This window comes from Amphibalanus amphitrite, unplaced genomic scaffold (genome assembly GCF_019059575.1).
Source record: "Amphibalanus amphitrite isolate SeventyFive unplaced genomic scaffold, NRLGWU_Aamphi_draft 000503F_arrow, whole genome shotgun sequence".
Classification (NCBI taxonomy): Eukaryota; Metazoa; Arthropoda; class Thecostraca; order Balanomorpha; family Balanidae; genus Amphibalanus; species Amphibalanus amphitrite.
Genome location: NW_024881997.1, coordinates 32,793 through 50,206, shown reverse-complemented (window position 1 = coordinate 50,206; position 17,414 = coordinate 32,793). Strand labels below are relative to the sequence as shown.

Here is a 17,414-nt window from a genome sequence, read left to right as displayed (position 1 = left end):
TTGAAGATGTTGAGGTTCCTGCTTCCACTGCTTCAAATAAGTTGTCTTGCTGTTTTTCCTTTTGATCCATGTATTCCTTATCCGTGAATACATGTTTTGGCTTTCTTCTCAGTTTCTCTAGCTTTGCCCGCTTAGCATCTTCTGCTTCCTTTTGTCGGTCAGCCTGCTTCTCTATCCAGTTTTTGAGCCTTTGCTCCTCATTTATATCTCTTAGCCGTCGTCCACTCAAATCTCGGCACGCCTCCCTATTGGTTGTTTTTTCAATCTGAGCACCAATTGCTCGAAGCATTGAACCAAAACCACCTTTGCCACCTCTCAGACGGGGGACCAATTGCACCAAATCTCCTGGCTGGACATCCTCAGGCTCAATTTTCCTGCCGTTTTTCACCAAATATGCATCAGCTTTCAATAGTATGTCTTCCAAGTCATTTGGACGCATGTTGGTGGCCCGAGTTTTGAACGATGGATTGGCCATAATTTCTTGAAATGCACAAACCCAACAGTTTTACACCACAATCTGTATCTAACCGTTCTCATCAACTATCTCACAATCTCCTTTCTCCCCAACACGATCAAAACAATGAAAATAATCTACGCAGTTTGTTTCTAAAGTTTCGCCCTGGGGCCTTGGATTTCGCCAAGTATGACGCTCCTGCGTCAGTATTGCGCAAAAAGGAATTCCTAAAAAGCTGCCACTAAGACTATGTAAACTGTGAACCCATGCCAATAAGGCGACAAAAAACCACTGCTTCGGTAATTCGGGAAATTTGGGAAGGCTTTAGAATGATTGCAATCATGAAGTATTTTGGAAATGAGATAAATATTCAAGAGAATCTCGATAATGATGAAAAGTCGATGCTTGATGAAAGCGTTGATGAAAATATATTTTTCAATCTTTTTATCGCCGGATCACAACAGTTTTATCTTCAACTGTTTCAAACACTTCTATACTTCAAATACCATTTGAATCTGTGAGAAGAAAATTAAATATAATCGATCAATTAGTTGATTCATCATGACGATACGCTTGGCAGTATATTACTGAAGATTTTTCGTTTTCCTCTTTTTATTTTTGTGCCTGCTACATATGTGGCGCATAAATTTACAGAAGAGTAGAAGTATAGCCTTTGATCACGTGGTACAAAAAGGTCTCTTTAGAAAAAGACTTTTAGATCAATTAAATACCTATCAATTTAAGCTCAATATTTTTGAGTATATTTGATAAATGCTTTCAAAGATTTCGTAGAGAATAATATCAAAAATGAATAGTAAAAACGTAATATTTTTCATTCACATATGTTCAGTCTCAGCGCGGAAATGCCCGAGGCTAGCGCTCGTTGACGGGAGTTCACCGACCTAGGCTTTCCCGGCTTTCCTATTTCTTCAATTTGCCTTTTCTCGCCTCCCCGAGATTCTCGTACTCCTCGGCAGCCGTCTATCTCGCTTAGGTAAGATAAATTTACATTTAAAAAAGATAAATATTGACTTTATTTTTACATTTAGGTTGACAGCTCTTGAAGTTCAGATTTTAACTGCTACATCAACATGACTTGTATTTTCCTCTTGAAAGTTGAACCTAGCTGGCCCAGACTGGAAAACATCCATACACTACGCCGGATCAGGATGCCCGTGAGACCCAATTGCGCCAAAAATTCGGCGCAAGCATTTTTGCGCTGAAATTTCTGCGTGAATTGTGCCAAAAATTAGGTGCCTATTTGTGCGAAAAATAAAGCCCTTTTTATGTTAAGTACATGAGCACATCTACTGATCAAGGCTATATCAACCAGAGTGTTCCGGGGCCTTGTATGCTCCCCAATGTTTGAGCGTCCGAATGAGTTTTTCATTTCCCCGGAAACCCAATACCTACCTCAATACTCTTGCGCACTCTAGCTTCATGCAGTGAAACATAGCCGGAGCCGTACCTAAGTTCCAGGGCCACAAATATCGGCGGAGCGGTGTGTTCGAGGGTGGTGGGAGCCAGCGAGGGCCAGGCAGCGGAGTACCTATCACATGCTCCGGCTGCCGGCACATCAGCGTCTTCTCGGCACACGGCACAGAGCGCCGCAGGGCACTGCTAGCACGCCCCGGAGTGGAGACAGCCGATTCGGTGCACGTACTGGAGCGAGCGGCTCCAGTGGCCCGCCCTCAGCTGGTGCACCTGCACTGTGCACCTCTCGGTCCTCTCCGGGGATCAAGGGAGCGGCAGTGTGCTCCCGAGGAGTGGCTTGAATAGTGAATCTGAGCAGTTGTCGCGCCATTGATGCGAGGCCGCACAATGAACCGCCCTGGTCAGCGAGCGGGCGTTTGAGGGCAGGGCGACCGACTGTTTTGCCAGGTCGTCCGCACTCTCATTTCCCTCGATACCGCAGCGGGCAGGAACCCATTGCAGTATTGCTTAACGACGCTTGGCGATTTTCAACAAGGTCTTCTCTTCCATACTTATCTCCACACCGACGGTCGAGGCCTCACCTGGGCGGCCGCTCCTCCGCTGAGTAGACTCAGGCGGCTCGCCAGCTCGAGAATGCGACGACCAAAGCGGGGACGTCTCGTCCCGAAACCCCTCCAGAGCCACCCGCGGGTTGAAACTGCTGCTAGATAGACCAGCGTACCGCATAAATTCGGTGACCGCCTTTCGTCAAAAAATAATGCGACCGCCCTGCGCCGAAAAATTTGTCCGCCGCCATGCGCTGAATTCAGCGCATGCGAATTTACGCCGGACGTGCGCTGAATTTTTTGGCGCAATCCCGCCACTACGAGGGACATATTCGGCATAGCGTGTATTTTTTCCAGTCTGGTAGCTGGCCTCTGGTTGGACTGGTAATATGCTTTAGTCTCAATCTGTTATCCAATGTGTCCATCCCTCTGTCTGCAGGCCCCCCACCAGCCACCATGAGTCAGCTGGCGCGTCCGCTGCGGCAGGCCCTGGCCTCGGTCCGTCTGGGCCGCCAGATCAACACGGCAGCAGCCCTCCAGAGCAACGACCCCATCCAGAAACTGTTTGTTGACAAACTGCGCCAGTACGGAGAGAAGAGCAAGTGAGTGGCTCGCGTGGGATGCTGCGTTATCGATCTGCTTCTGGCGGGAGGTGGGACACCCTGCTTTTGTTGGAGAGATATCTTTTTGGTCAGGAATATGCTAACATTGCCAGAAGCCGTGGCTCAAAATATTTATTAATCATGCTTGTTGGCATTTTGGGCATGCATTTCCTGTATATTGATTTTTAAGTTTTAGCGTGCCCGTCCCCGAGAGCAGACAACAATTGAGTGAACCGATAAATGGCATGTAACTATGTACCTGCTGTCTAATCTAATGATCCCGCGTCCTTGCGCGGTAATGACTCCGACTGACGCATCCCCTCCTCTGGCAGGTCGGCCAAGGACGGTCTGGTCGACCCGACGCCCCAGCTGCAGGCCGAGATGAAGAACGAGCTGGAGAGGATAGCGCGCGTCTACGGCATCAAGGCCGGCGACGACGTGACCAAGTTTCCCCAGTTCAACTTTCCCGAGCCGACCATCGACCCCATCAGCGCCAAGCAGTAGCCGCTGCCGGCCGGAGCTCCGCGCGTGATTTGTAGCTGTGTACTGAATATATAACTCGGTGGTGATCGGATCAGTGTCTGAAAGAGGCTGACGTTAGGCGGCCGGGAATGAACGGCGGGTCATGACATTAACTCTTCGCTAATAAAGGCATCTGATGAATCGAATACATTGAATCGGAAACGTTGAGATGATCCACTGGGTTGATTGCGACCACCGCCAACAGTCAGAAGTACGAATTACGTGCTGGTTGATGATCGGCGAGACTCGCAGGTTTCTGAATCCAGAGGTGGCGCCGGGTGCGTCAACCACGTCTTGAGAGCTATTGTGGGCTGCTGACCGTTTGGGGGTAGTGACTTGCATTAGCTGCTAGCGCTGCCCGATTTCGTTAGCAGTCTTCTTACACGCCAGTCGAGCGAATCTATTACAGACGCACCTCCTTTTTAAAAACAGCGTTGTATTTCAGTGTTGCCCTTCATTGGCAAATGGGGCACAATACTTCGATATTTAAGTACGGACTTCACTCAAACATGTGTAACAAAACGCCCCTGGTACCCACACCCGCGCCCTGGTCTCTGCCGCCTGCACTCGGGTCCTACCATCGGACCACGTCACAGTACTGCATCAGATAACATGACAACAAACCGGTGAGCTCATGTGTGGCACGCCAAGGCAACAGCAAACTCACAGCAGCTCTAACATAACTCCTGGTACGGACGATAATAACACCAAAATAATGACAATAATAAAACCGGCGCACTCTTCTGTCCACTGACTCCCCACACCGGTCGAGACCACCTTCCACTCAGGAATGGCTGCACTGCGTCCGTCCAACACGCAGCACACGCGCCGTAACGGGGCCCTGTAAAAACACGAGCGGACGCAGTCTGCCGGACGGGCAGCGCGGCCGCCCAGCGGCAGCAGCGGCGCGCGCCGGACGCTATCACAGTCTGTGCATGACAAAGTAGCTGGGAGAGGTGTGCGCGCCGGCGCCGCGGGGCCGGGGTCACACCTCCACCGCTCGCTCCGGCTCGGTGATGGAGGAGAGCGAGGCGGCCGGGTCAGCCGGCTGACAGCCCACCTCGGCCACCGGTACGTAGTTGCCCTCCATCTCCAGCAGGAGGATGGTACGGTCCACGTGTGACCTGTCGGCACAGGCAGGGGCGGGTCAGGCTAGCAAGAAACAACAGCGTCGCATGAAATGGGCCAAATTCGACAAATCACAGGTTCCCCATAAGCTAGCGTTTCTAACAAGGTAGATGTCACATTTTTGTCATATGCTAGCTGAATATGCCAATGTAACGAGTATCATCTGTATCTCCGTCCGTACCAGTACCGCCTGTTTGGGCGGGACGGACACCAGTAGTTAGTGTACCAGCTGCACCGCAGTACCCAGTACAGTACCAGTACCCAGTACTTACCTGTACCGCCTGTCGGGATGGGACGGACACCAGTAGTGTATGCACCAGTACCCCAGTACCCAGTATAGTACTGTACTCACCTGTACCGCCGGTCGGGGTGGGACGGACACCAGTAGTGTATGTACCGGTACCCCAGTACAGTACTGTACTCACCTGTACCGCCTGTCGGGGTGGGACGGACACCAGTAGTGTATGCACCAGTACCCCAGTACCCAGTACAGTACTGTACTCACCTGTACCGCCGGTCGGGGTGGGACGGACACCAGTAGTGTATGTACCGGTACCCCAGTACAGTACTGTACTCACCTGTACCGCCTGTCGGGGTGGGACGGACACCAGTAGTGTATGCACCAGTACCCCAGTACCCAGTACAGTACTGTACCTACCTGTACCGCCTGTCGGGATGGGACGGACACCAGTAGTGTATGTACCGGTACCCCAGTACAGTACTGTACTCACCTGTACCGCCTGTCGGGGTGGGACGGACACCAGTAGTGTATGCACCAGTACCCCAGTACCCAGTATAGTACTGTACTCACCTGTACCGCCGGTCGGGGTGGGACGGACACCAGTAGTGTATGTACCGGTACCCCAGTACAGTACTGTACTCACCTGTACCGCCTGTCGGGATGGGACGGACACCAGTAGTGGACCACGGTGCCGCAGCGGCCGTCCGGCAGCCAGGCGCCCCAGGCGTTCTTTCCGCCGCGCTGCCGCCACCGGTCGTCGGGCCAGAGCACGTCCACACGCCGGCCCTGGTTGATGCTGTCGTACACCACGCCGCCGTCCACCAGCTGCCGAGAGGGGAAGGGGAGGCAGTCAGTAGCAGCAGGGGACAGGGAGAGTCTCAGCATCGGAGGATCAACACGAGCGGATAAGTCTGGAAAAGCCAACAGGTTATACAGAGGCAAGGCCTAGTGGTGTGAAAAGAAACGGGAAAGGATTTCTGTCAGGTCATGGGTGGCATCGACAATGATGCTAAGAGACGAGTGTTTTAGATACGGAACAACTTCAACCAGCGTACACGAATCGAGATGGCAAAAATCACGATATGTTTCAGAGCCTAAAGCTAAGCATACAAAGCACAATTGCTCTCTAGTGCCGACAATCCGTCTGTATCACTCTCCTTCCTCACCTTGACTGTGGACCCCAGCGGCAGCCGGGGCTGGGGCGCCGTCACCCCTCCAGCGGTCGCCGCCGGGCTGCCAGAGCGGACCTGGCGCACCCTGGCCCGCGCCGGACTGGCCGCCGCCGTCGCCGTCGGGTACAGCATCAGCACCGGGGACACGTCCGGCGCGGCGGCTCCTCCGGCGGCAGTCGCGGCGCCGGGCCGGCGCGGCGGCGGCAGGCTGCGGCCCGCCCGGCCGGCGCACGGGACGGGGTACGCGCCAGAGAGCGCCGGCAGGGTGGCAGAGGTGGGTTTGACGCCCGGCGGGGCGACCAGGTGCTGTGGGAAGGTACCGGCCGAGCGCGGACCCAGGCTGCCGCGGCCGCTGCCGCCGCCCATCTCCTGACTGCCCGACACCGCGAACGTCGCTGTGGACCGAAAATGAACGGGGAATCGTCAGTAACCGCATACAGTCAGAGATACGGGCGGACGGAGGATCTCTCAGTTCTCATCACACAAAAGCTGGAGTGTGGACAGACAAGCTGTATTCATAGAAACAATAATTCGTGAGTAAGTAACGTAAACAAGCAACGCTTACCCAACACTCGCCCATCTCGACAGAGCAGGAGTTGGGGTGTATAACAACACTTACCCATCTGGACGGAGCAGGGGTGTGCGATGTAGCGCACGCCATCCTCCTGGAGCACGCTGCCGCCGGACACACAGCCCTCGCCGCAGCGCGCGCACAGCCGCTGCCAGGCGGCCAGCAGGCGGCGCTTGACCCAGCCGAAGCTGATGGGCCCGCCCACAATCCGGCTGATCTGCGCGTGCGTCTCCACATAGGAGGTGGTCAGGGGTGACACGTAGATGGGGTAGCCGATCGGCTGGTCGCACGACGAGTTGATGATGTTCCGCAGCGCCTGGAGAGCGGCGGAAGGGGTGGTCAAATAGATAGGAAAGGAGTATGCAGTACGGACATTCTCAACGAGGTCTGGCCTAGCATGAGAAGCTTCGAAGTTGAAAAATGAGCTTCATATGCTCCGTCAGCTTCCAGCTAGACCTGCCGTCCTTCTACGTTCCGATCCAATGAATGCTGCCGAGTTATTCTCAGACATATACAAATTACGTCCCAACTAACCGCGCTCCACATCCCAGCCGAAGTACGGCTCACACCCACCACCCTACACCCTCAGCGCTGCACCCTCAGTTCCGCACCTGTTTGGCGTTCTGTATGCTGCCTCTCTCGGGGTTCCTGTTTCTCAGATAGATGAGCTCCTGCTGCTGACCGGCCCACAACCCTCTCACACACTCCCTGTTCAGTTTGATGACGCGGAAACTGAGCTGGCGCTTGTTCAGCATGATGATCTTGTACTGGTCGGCGCCGTCGTCCAGAATGTGCCTGGGAACAGACGATATCGGTGGTGAGGCGGGAAAAGCAGTGAGGTTTGAGCGAGGAAAATGTTAACAATAAGAGTTGGGCTGACTCCTACTTATCACGCAAATATTTCGTGAGCCCCTAGCTTGATCTACCGCTCTCCTACCATCCTGCCTAGCGACCGAAAGACGTGCCAGTCATGACATGTCATGCCGGAAACGTGCAACTCTGCGCCACAGGTTTTATATATTAAAAACGTGATGCGAAATGGGGCAAAAAATCGCCAAATTTGGCCGTCACGGTTGTAAATCATGCGCAATATCTCGATATTCATTCATCCACAGTCATTGCCAAAATACCTATAAACAAAATAACGTCATTCCGAAGCTCGTTCCGCCCCAGCCTGCCTATCGCTTGCCGTTGCCGACGGCACAGCAGAGACCCCACTAACCGCAGAGCCAGCAGAGACGGCACCCCGGAGAGCACCGCGTTCCTCCAGGCCGGGTCGCCCTCGTGCGAGATGACCAGCTTCTCGTCGTGAGAGCGGATCGCCTCGTACAGACAGCTGGGCTTCTCGTAGTCCTCGGGCGACATGAAGTGGTCCTGGGGAGCAGATCGAAACACAGCGGGTCAAAAATGTCAGTCAACAGGTAGGACTGGAGGTAAGAAGTCAGCACTGGAGGCTAGGCTGCAGGAGACTGTTGCAGTAAGCATTTTGGTAGCTGCTGTCGCCATGACTGAGATCAGCAGCCGGTACTGGATTGTCAGATGAATTTGTCTCCAATGGTGGTCTTATACTGTGGTAAAGGCAGAAAACTCAGTCCTTCTTCAGTTCAACATCAGCCCACACTTCACATTCCTCACCGAAACCACCCTCAGTCCCCGACTGTGCGCCGTCCCTCTCACTTACCTGGTGTAGTTTGAGCGACATCCGGATACCGGGCGCCACCACCTTTCGCAGCAGGTCCATGTCCGAGAACACCCACTCGTCTCGGAGAGAGGTGATCCGGAAGTCGCCCTTGAACAGCGCGTGCAGACCGTACAGGAAAAACTCCACGCTGTAACAGAGGGCACAGGTAAATGAGATACGCTGTCATTAAGAAACATGGTGTTTAGCAAATTCCTGTCAAGCTCTTCAAAAATGCTAACGGTAAGAGTCAAGAGTACAACAGTAACGGAAAATATCAAAACATTTGGTGGAACTGGGACGTGTCAGTGGAGCTCAATAAGGTTTCATTAAAGAACGTATTCTGTCTTGATTTTCTTTCAATAATTGCTCATGGTGACACGAGTCTAGAACAGGCAACGTAATACGAATCAAGCCGTCAACCAGTTGACAATGCGATCATCCACTGCTGTGCTTTTGCCGTTGTCATTAACTAGAAGTTGCACAGTTGTTATCCTGTTCGCGTTGTTGTGTTCGGTGGATCAACCGTCCTTACCTGGAGATGGAGTGGTGTGAGGCGTCGCTGAGAGTCCGTCGGCCCAGCAGACTGAGCGCCAGGCACAGAGACACCACCGGAGAGTCGCACGTGCACTCCATCGCCTAAGGGCGCACAGGTCAGAGGTCAGACCAGTCGAGTAAGAACGTACAAATTGACAAACGGACAATCACTGTCATCACCTGACTCGAGTGGGAGCAGGTACGAAAACCATCAAAAGGTGAACAACCAACGCAATCAGGTTATTGAACATTATCGTTGTTTTATTATCACATTTTTCTCAAAAACCCCTAACGTATTTCGTACGTACACCAGTTGAAAACGGGATATAGCACAGACCTTGTCACGCTGCTGGACGCAGTACTTGATCCACTCGAGGTAGACGTTGCAGAAGCTGTTGCGGGTGATGCCCGACGCGCGGAAGTCGTAGTCCTCGTCGATGTTCATGTTGAAGATGGGGTCCACGTCCACGAAGCCGGGGCTGGTGGTGTGCTCCAGCACGTGCGACATGATCTCCTCCCTCGACAGCCACTGCTCCAGCTTGGCAGAGCGCAGCGCGTAGAAAATGATGCTCTGCGGCACGATAGGAGGGGCTCATCAATTCCTTGTTTCGGGGACAGAATATTAAAACTGCATCATGAATACCAGGATCAAGGACATCCTTACAAAAATCTACGCCAGAATGTGCAAAAATGTCGTGAATCGCTGCGCGAAACAACAATACTTTGACCTTTGACTTGATTACGGCTGTAACGAGTAGCGTACTCTATAGGGCCATGGGCCAGCATACCTACTGATGATGCAGTGCAGCACTAGCCGCCCTTTCAATCGTCCAGCTCACCTTGACGTAGTAGGTGATGAGCACCTTCCTGAGGTCAAACACCTGCAGCATGGAGGTAGCCGAGTTGTCCGAGATGCTGTACCCCTCCAGCACGTAGCGCGCGGCGGCCACCTCCCAGGCCAGCCAGCGCTGGTTGAAGATCTGGTTGGCCGACAGGATGTGCGGCAGGTGACCCGGCTCGCAGCAGCAGCAGCCTGCGATCAGAGGGGCGGAGTGGTAAGGGTATGGACGCTCGAATGGATGTGTGATGCGCTGACAGGTGAGATAAGCAGCTTGGAACAAAGACCTGGACCAGTGAGTGGGATGTGCTACCCGTCAGCAAAATGCTGTGGTGCGAGAAATAAGCTGCTGAATTCACTGGTGAAATGAATTGGGAAGTCAATAAATATAAAGCTACGGACTCCTGAGATGATCGCCCAAACATGTGCCTGGGCTTCTAGATTCGACAGATACCTAAACGTCCCAGCTTAATAACCCTCTGATCCCCATCGGATAACCGAGCAGCTCTATGATAACTCCGCGCCGTTTACCTGCGTCCTCCTCGACGCCCTCAGTGATGGCCTCGACCTCTCGCTGCTGGCAGTAGGTGCCGCGGAACTCCAGGCCGCGCACTTGGAACGTCACCAGGCCGTTACCGAGCTCAATGATGTGCACCAGACAGTTGAGGTAGTCGGAGGCGAGCACGAAACAGTCGCCCTGGGACACCACGCCCCATCGACCTGGTGGGCGCGATAGAGGAACGGTCAGGTGGGTCTCGCGAGGCTGAGAGAGTGCTTCTTTCACTAAACGACCGTGACTTGAGACAAAACAATTAATTACAACGAAGGTAATCCCCCCAAAAAGTCAAGTGAAGCAAACGAGTGACACACTGAGGGAGAATACAAATCATGGCGATGGCAAATTATGCTTTCGTTGGCGGGCACTAATTACAACAACGTGGTCTCCATCTATGGATTATGAAGACACATACGACATGACACAGCCAACCAGTATAAACATAAAGCCTCGGTCACACCCAGCACTCACCCAGCATGATATCTCCGTAGAGCGAGTGCTGCAGTGACCGGGTCAGGTGCTCGTAGAAGATGGAGTTCAGGTTATTGTCGTTGGCACCGGGGCTCCTGTCCAAGTGGAGTGCCAGTCGCGTGTTGCTGTGGTCCACCCGTTTAGTGTTGTAGTCCCTCTCCCAAAACTTGACCGGGCGCACATAAGACGAGATGAACACAGCAGAGCCGAGGAAGGGACTGAGCGGGCCGGACAGAGCCGCTGACACAGCCGCCTGAGCGAACAGCATCGCAGAGTGAGGCACAGAGAAGGGCTGCGCGAACGCGTGGAACGCCGATCCCCAGGTGATCTGCCACGGCGCAATGTACGTGGTGACAAACTGAATCTTGAGCAGGAAGTCGCGAACCTTGTCGAAGGCGATGAACATGACGAACAGGTCGACCAGCATGGTCTCTGACGCCGCCGCCCAGTCCATCCTGAAGAGCAGCAGGGTAAAGACGAGCACGAGGTACGTGTAGCTGGTGTCCGTGTAAGCAGCGCGCAGACACTTTAATCCACACACCACCACCAGCAGTGTGGCCCACTCGAGACCGAACTTGTCCACCAGACGCGGGCTCTCCACGGTCAGTGCACTTAGCACCACCAGAGGATAGAGCACGTTCCTCTCCAGTGAGCACAGCCACACGTAGAGCCGCTCGAACCAGGTGATACGTGCCGGCTCCGTCACCTCGAACTGGCGGTACTCGGCGGCGCGCAGGATCGGGTGCGCCACGCACAGCCAGGGGACTTGTTTTCGCAGCTGAGGTATCAGGTAGTGTACGAGCAGGCCGGTGACGATAGGCAGGGACCAGAGCGCCAGCTGCAGCTCCGGGCCCAGCGCAGAGAACACCTGGCGGGGTAAGGGAAAACAGCGGTCAGCGGCAGGACTGGGTACGACGGCGACAGCCGGCAGCGAAGCAACATCGCCGATGGACCATACGCGCCGATGAACAGACAAACAAAGCAGCAGTCTAACCTATCCCTAACGATTTGAACGTGCTGCTAGCTGCCACTCCTATTTCACCTAACACGTCTGTCCACAGCAACCGCCACACCTATCTCTCGTGACTTCATGTCCAGCCAATGAACCTAGCCCACCTGGAACCTAGTCCCTGTGCCCCAGTCACTGATTATGATACTGCCGTCCACCTTTATCCCAGGACGTCGTCCCCGTCCCTAGTCACTGACCGTGCTGCAGTGGACGGCGAACACCATGACGCCGATGATGGTGCACGCCAGGCCGTCAGACTTCAGTCGAACACGCGCTGTCTGCAGCAGTTTCTCGGGCAGCGGATCGACGGGCTCCTCAGGCGTGTCTCCGGTCCGCGGCGGCTCCTCCTCCAGCTCCTGACGTAGATACCGACTGGCAACAGCGGTAGGGCACAGTGTCAGACCCCGGCCGGGGTTAAGACGAAAGGAAAACAGACATAGTGGACTGGTGTTACGGAACATGAACGCGGTGTGGGACGTGGAGTTTCAGGTCTAGCTTTCGCTGCGTTGTTAGTAAGTTTGCGAAAAGAGCAGCGATAAAGAAATATTACAGAAATATTGCAGCGTGAAATTGACCAGCTTGGTTTGGGCCCCTACACCATAAACATCCACCTATACCTGACTTAATGATCTCAGGCAGCTTTTGCCAAATTGTCAGGGAACTCAGATTTGTTTTTCAATAGAAAAACACAATTCTAAAGAATAGTGTTTTAACTATTGACAACAAACCTTCGGTTACTCACCACTCTCTACAGATAACTGGTGCTTGCTGACTGCTTTCTCACCTGAGGACCCGGAGCAGCAGTTGCGGGTCGCTGGTGCTGCGGCTCAGGTGGTAGCTGAGCGCCACCAGCAGCCCGCAGAAGATACTGAACAGGATGTGCTGCGCCGTCGGCTCGTCACCGTTCTCCCGCAGCCCGCCGTACGCGAACCCATACAGCGCGGCCACGGCGAGCAGGCTGCGCGCGGCAGCATACACGGCGGCCGGCAGACTGGTGCAGGCCGTGCCGCCGAACAGGTGGATGTCGAACTGCTCCAGCAGGTACATGGCGAAGGTGTCCACCTGGGGGAGGAGACCGGCAGTGTGCAGCAGCGGCAGCAGCAGCAGCAGGTAGCGCAGCAGCTGCAGAGCCGTCTCCAGTATCGGCGCGGCAGTCAGTCGCAGGCCGTACAGCCGCAGCCCGGCGGTGTCGGACTGAGCTCCTCCGCCGTCTGCGCGCCACCGGAGCAGCAGCAGAGTGAGACCGGTGAGCAGGCAGAAGTACAGCGGCCGACCGAACGCCACCAGACGGTTCTGGCCGTGCGTCGGCGACGCCGCGTCCGGCTGCACGCTCTTCACCAGCGAGTACAGGCTGGATGCCACGGCGAAGCTGAAGAAGAAGACGCCCAGGTCGTCGTAGAAGTCTGTGTGGAGGAGCGCGGCGGCGAGTAGGGACGTCAGCAGCGCCAACAGCACCGACAGCAGGTTCTCCAACCGGGTGACGTTGCGGTCGAGTAATGCCAACAGCGCCAGACGATCGAACCGCACCTTGAGCCAGACGGCGCCGCCCACCTGGGGACACGGAATGGCGAACGCGCACTCAGAAACCGGAGGGCAGCGGACTGACAGAAAAATAGGCGCGATATTCCAGCGAACCCACACTTGATAAAATAGTGTGAATAAAAAATTAGGGTCGTAGCTGTAGGCTGCCACAAAAGACACCAGAGGACAGCTGAAAGGAAGCAAGCGATTTGATAGCTCAAGTGAGCAGTACAAAAGGTTAACAGGATGTGAATGTGAAAACAGATTAATTTTTCCCAATGACATATAATATGTGAAAACAATGAGCAGTGGCGGCCACACCCCAGTTGTCTAGGCTAAGTGACAAGGCGGAGGAAGGAGAGATGAAGCCACACTCACGTGTAGCCGGTAGTGGTGTTTGGGCGGCAGCGGCGGACTGGACGGCGCCGCCGTGTCCAGGCCCAGGCTGGAGTGCAGGTAGTGCAGCAGCGGGCCGCCCGGGTCGCCGCCGTCGCCCGCCGGACCGCAGTCGAGGGCCGCGCCGGCCGCTCCGCCGGCAGCCGCCGCCGCCAGTTTCAGTCCGGCCGAGTCGAGCAGCGCCGAGTGGACGGACCAGTCGCTGTCCGCGGCCACCGGGCTGGCCGCCGCCGCCGCCACGCCCACGCCCCTGCCGTCGAACGTGTAGGCCAGCCAGTGGCCGAACTCGTCCTGGGGAGGAATGGAGAGACAGGGAGTTAGAGGAAGGGGGGACGCACCGACAGAACTCGTTGTGAGTGGTCGGCAGGGGAGACAGGGAGTCGGGAGCAGTGGAGAGGCGCGTGGCAGCCCCCTTCTAAAATGAATACTAGCCACAAAGCCCAATACAATTAACGGCTTGTTAATGCCAGTCATGTATCTTGTGCCCAATTAATCCTTTGAGGCCTTGACTGGCAGGCTAAATATGTGGCCAGGCATTTATAACCTAGCCTACCAACATGCACTCGTCTCACCTTGTCAGGAGATTCCGTCGACAGTAAGCGGAGCAAAGGAAAGGGAATGAACGGGAGGACGGATCCATAGCGGTACAGCCGGCGCCCCACGCTGGCACACGGAGACCGAACGAAGGACTGAGGACAGGACGGCACGGTACTGGCAGCAGCCTGCCAGTCAGGAAAGGAGCCGCCCATCACACTGATCAACACGATATCTAGACATTTCAGCGTTTTTCAATACAAAGCGAAGAAGGTAAAGTTCGACATACAGCACGCCTGAACAGTTTAAAACACCATTCAATACACCAGCCACCACTAAAAATGTCCTAGCTAGCGAAGGCTGAAGCACCGAGCGAAGATTCGTTAGTGGAGATGGTGCAGTTTCTCATCACATCAGCGGCCAACTGGCCCCTAACAACCCATCCTACCCAGCCCTGTCCTGCCGCAACACAGCCAGTCCTACCACTCGCCACACCCACCTGAAAGTAATGCACGGCCCCCTCTGTGGTATCGTCATGCGAGGTGGCCAGGTGGGTGCCGCCGGCGGCCGCCGAGAGCATGACGCTGCTCTGAGCCGGCAGCATGTCGTCGGTACCGGCGGGCCGTCGGCGGCGACACATCCGACGGGGGCTCGACGAGCGGCGCTGCCGGCTCCCCGACGAGCCTAAAGGCGGGGAGCGAAGGGTGTCAGGGCGAAATAGAGTACAGAGATGAAACAGCAACGGCGGTGATGTAGCTACTTGCGATAACGGGGAAACCGACACACCCAAAGTTATCAGGGCGGATATTCAAAATCAGATACGACGTGACAGACGGTACATTAATTCAGCCTCCGTTATGACAAATGACAGAAAAAGCACGTCGGGATCCCAAAACAGGAACGAAATATGGTAGAAATATAGCTCAATGTTTTACCCTGATCAGTTTGAATAACTGTGTTCACCTATGCTTTGACCGCCCGGCGTTCTAAGTGGACTAAATATTGCCGACCTCAGTCACCCACCTCTGAGGCCGTCCCGCGACCTGGCGCCGTGGTGTCCCCCGTGGCGCCTCTCCCGACCCGAGTCCGAGCGGCCAGCCTCTGAGGAAACACACAGCGAGACACACAGGGGTGACGTCACACACGCACAGATGACATCACACAGGGTTAACGTCACAGCTGCACCCGACCAGAGTCCGAGCGGCCAGCCTCTGAGGAAACACACAGCGAGACACAGGGGTGACGTCACACACGCACAGATGACATCACACAGGGTTGACGTCACACCCACTCCCGACCCGAGTCCGAGCGGCCCGGCTCTGAGGAAACACACGGAGAGACACAGGGGTGACGTCACACACGCACAGATGACATCACACAGGGTTGACGTCACAACCACACCCGACCGGAGTCCGAGCGGCCAGCCTCTGAGGAAACATAAAAATACACGGGGGTGACATCATACACGCATAGACCACCTCACACAGGGAGTGGGGTCGTCTGTCGACCAAAGGCCGACCGGCCGGATTCTGAACACAGATACATTACAGGAGTGACGTCACACACTACCCAGGAAACTGCCGCTTACGATAACGGTATCAGTATCACACGGGGTATCACCCTGAAACAACATTAGGAAACCGACAAAGAAGTATGTTCATCAACAAGCTTCCGGTACTAGTAGTATCTCAAAGCCTCCCGTGTTTAGAATCAGCACCATTAGTTGAAATGAGGCCCGCTAGGCAGGTGTGTGCATTTGATAACAGACACATGTTCTACTGCCGGTTATTTCGGACCATACATGTAGCCGCTATAACTGTGTGCGGGTGACTTACCAGCGTACGCACGTGACCGATGGGACCTGTCCTTGGGCACGGCTCCCTGTTCCGCGGTCGACATAACCGGACCGTCCGATTCCCGCTCGTCTGTCGGTCAGGTCAGGTCAGAGGTCATAGGTCAGACAGAGGTCGGCAGCTGCCAGCTCATCTAGCTGGCTGTAAGACACCACGGTACCATCCCGATTGATCTTTCATTCAATGGAGACAGTCTCTACACTTCGAGAAAACCTAGTTTACTAGGTTTCTCACTAGGTTTCTCACTAACTAGGTTTCTCACTAGTAAACCTAGTTAGTTTCCATAGGACCACATTGAAACTAGTCTGCATTCCACAGGCCGAATGCAATATTCTTTCACGGCATCTCTTTATTACTGTTATCCTTGTAGTTTTCCAACGCAACATCAACAAATGCCAACCATCCAAATAACCAAAATTATCGAGCATAGTCTCAATTCCCGTGTAGCACCACTCATTCTCGTCCCCGTCCATCCACTCACCGCAGAAGAGCCGATCCACTCCGGTGAGGCTGTGCAGACTGACGTCATCCTCCTCCGGCTCGGCCCGGCTGGGACTCCGGGAGGCGGCGGCTCCGGCTCCGGCTCCGGCGGCGGAGCGGGCCCACTCACCCCCGTCACACTGGTCTCCGAGCAGCGGCGAGTCGCTGCCGCGCGCCTCGTCCTCGCTGCCGCTCTGGTCTGCCTCGGCGGCCTCCGAGCGGCCCTGCGGCAGCACCTGACGACGCAGACGGAAACGGTTAGATACTGACGAAAACGGGCGGTTAGTTATAGACAGACACGTGATATTATTCAGAGAATAAAAGAAGCGGCACAGAGTATAATTTGTCCAAGGTCCGTCAAACTCACCAAAGGTTCACGTTACAAATACGAGTACAAGCAAACCATAGAGCCCCGTCCACGGTCACTATGTTTTCAAGTAGTTTTCAACTAAACATATTTCTGCCTTTGACCAGTGGGTCGGTGACACGGCGGGGAAGCCAGCCTCCTGCACTGCACTAACCTCAGTCTGCGGGTATCGCGCCGGCGGCTGCGGCGGCGGCAGCGAGAATCCGGGCCCGGGTCGCGAGTGTCGCAGCTCGACCAGCGAGTGGCCGAGGGCCAGCTGGTCGGCCTGGCGCGCCGCTGTGGTGTCTGACACGGACAGGGTGCGGCGGAAATACCCCGACGGCATCGTGTTTTGGACTGGGAACACGGGGAGATGGACGTTAGGGCGGACATACCGACACACAGAGACAGACAGACACGGGGAAGGGCGGGTAGGGCTGTCGCAACGGTCAAAGCTGGGTAGTGGCTCGAATATCCAATGACTCGTGAATTATGGGCAACAATTAGCACTTCCATATTCTCATGG

At 54.9% G+C, this 17,414-nt stretch overlaps 2 protein-coding genes across 3 annotated transcripts; one reads left to right on the top strand and one right to left on the bottom strand.

Annotated features, from left to right (window-relative positions):
* Window positions 1-1,140: 1,140 nt before the first annotated feature.
* Window positions 1,141-3,607, top strand: LOC122392839 (ATP synthase-coupling factor 6, mitochondrial-like). The gene is made up of 3 exons (XM_043388152.1): window positions 1,141-1,448; window positions 2,873-3,035; window positions 3,368-3,607. The coding sequence occupies exons 2-3, from the start codon at window positions 2,890-2,892 to the stop codon at window positions 3,537-3,539; spliced, it is 318 nt and encodes a 105-aa protein (XP_043244087.1). The 5' UTR covers window positions 1,141-1,448; window positions 2,873-2,889; the 3' UTR covers window positions 3,540-3,607.
* A 368-nt stretch (window positions 3,608-3,975) lies between these two features.
* Window positions 3,976-17,236, bottom strand: LOC122392838 (pecanex-like protein 1). Of its 2 annotated transcripts, XM_043388150.1 has the most exons (21): window positions 17,064-17,236; window positions 16,544-16,778; window positions 16,045-16,134; window positions 15,233-15,310; window positions 14,709-14,893; window positions 14,248-14,397; window positions 13,658-13,966; window positions 12,543-13,309; window positions 11,956-12,130; window positions 10,750-11,617; window positions 10,254-10,442; window positions 9,724-9,917; window positions 9,222-9,455; window positions 8,883-8,986; window positions 8,351-8,498; window positions 7,892-8,043; window positions 7,281-7,464; window positions 6,718-6,985; window positions 6,093-6,493; window positions 5,570-5,751; window positions 3,976-4,681 (listed from the first exon to the last, which is right to left on the bottom strand). In XM_043388150.1, the coding sequence occupies exons 1-21, from the start codon at window positions 17,232-17,234 to the stop codon at window positions 4,543-4,545; spliced, it is 5,223 nt and encodes a 1,740-aa protein (XP_043244085.1). In that variant the 5' UTR covers window positions 17,235-17,236; the 3' UTR covers window positions 3,976-4,542. The 2 variants fall into 2 exon arrangements, with proteins under 2 accessions (XP_043244085.1, XP_043244086.1); XM_043388151.1 differs by lacking the exon at window positions 14,248-14,397.
* Window positions 17,237-17,414: the final 178 nt, after the last annotated feature.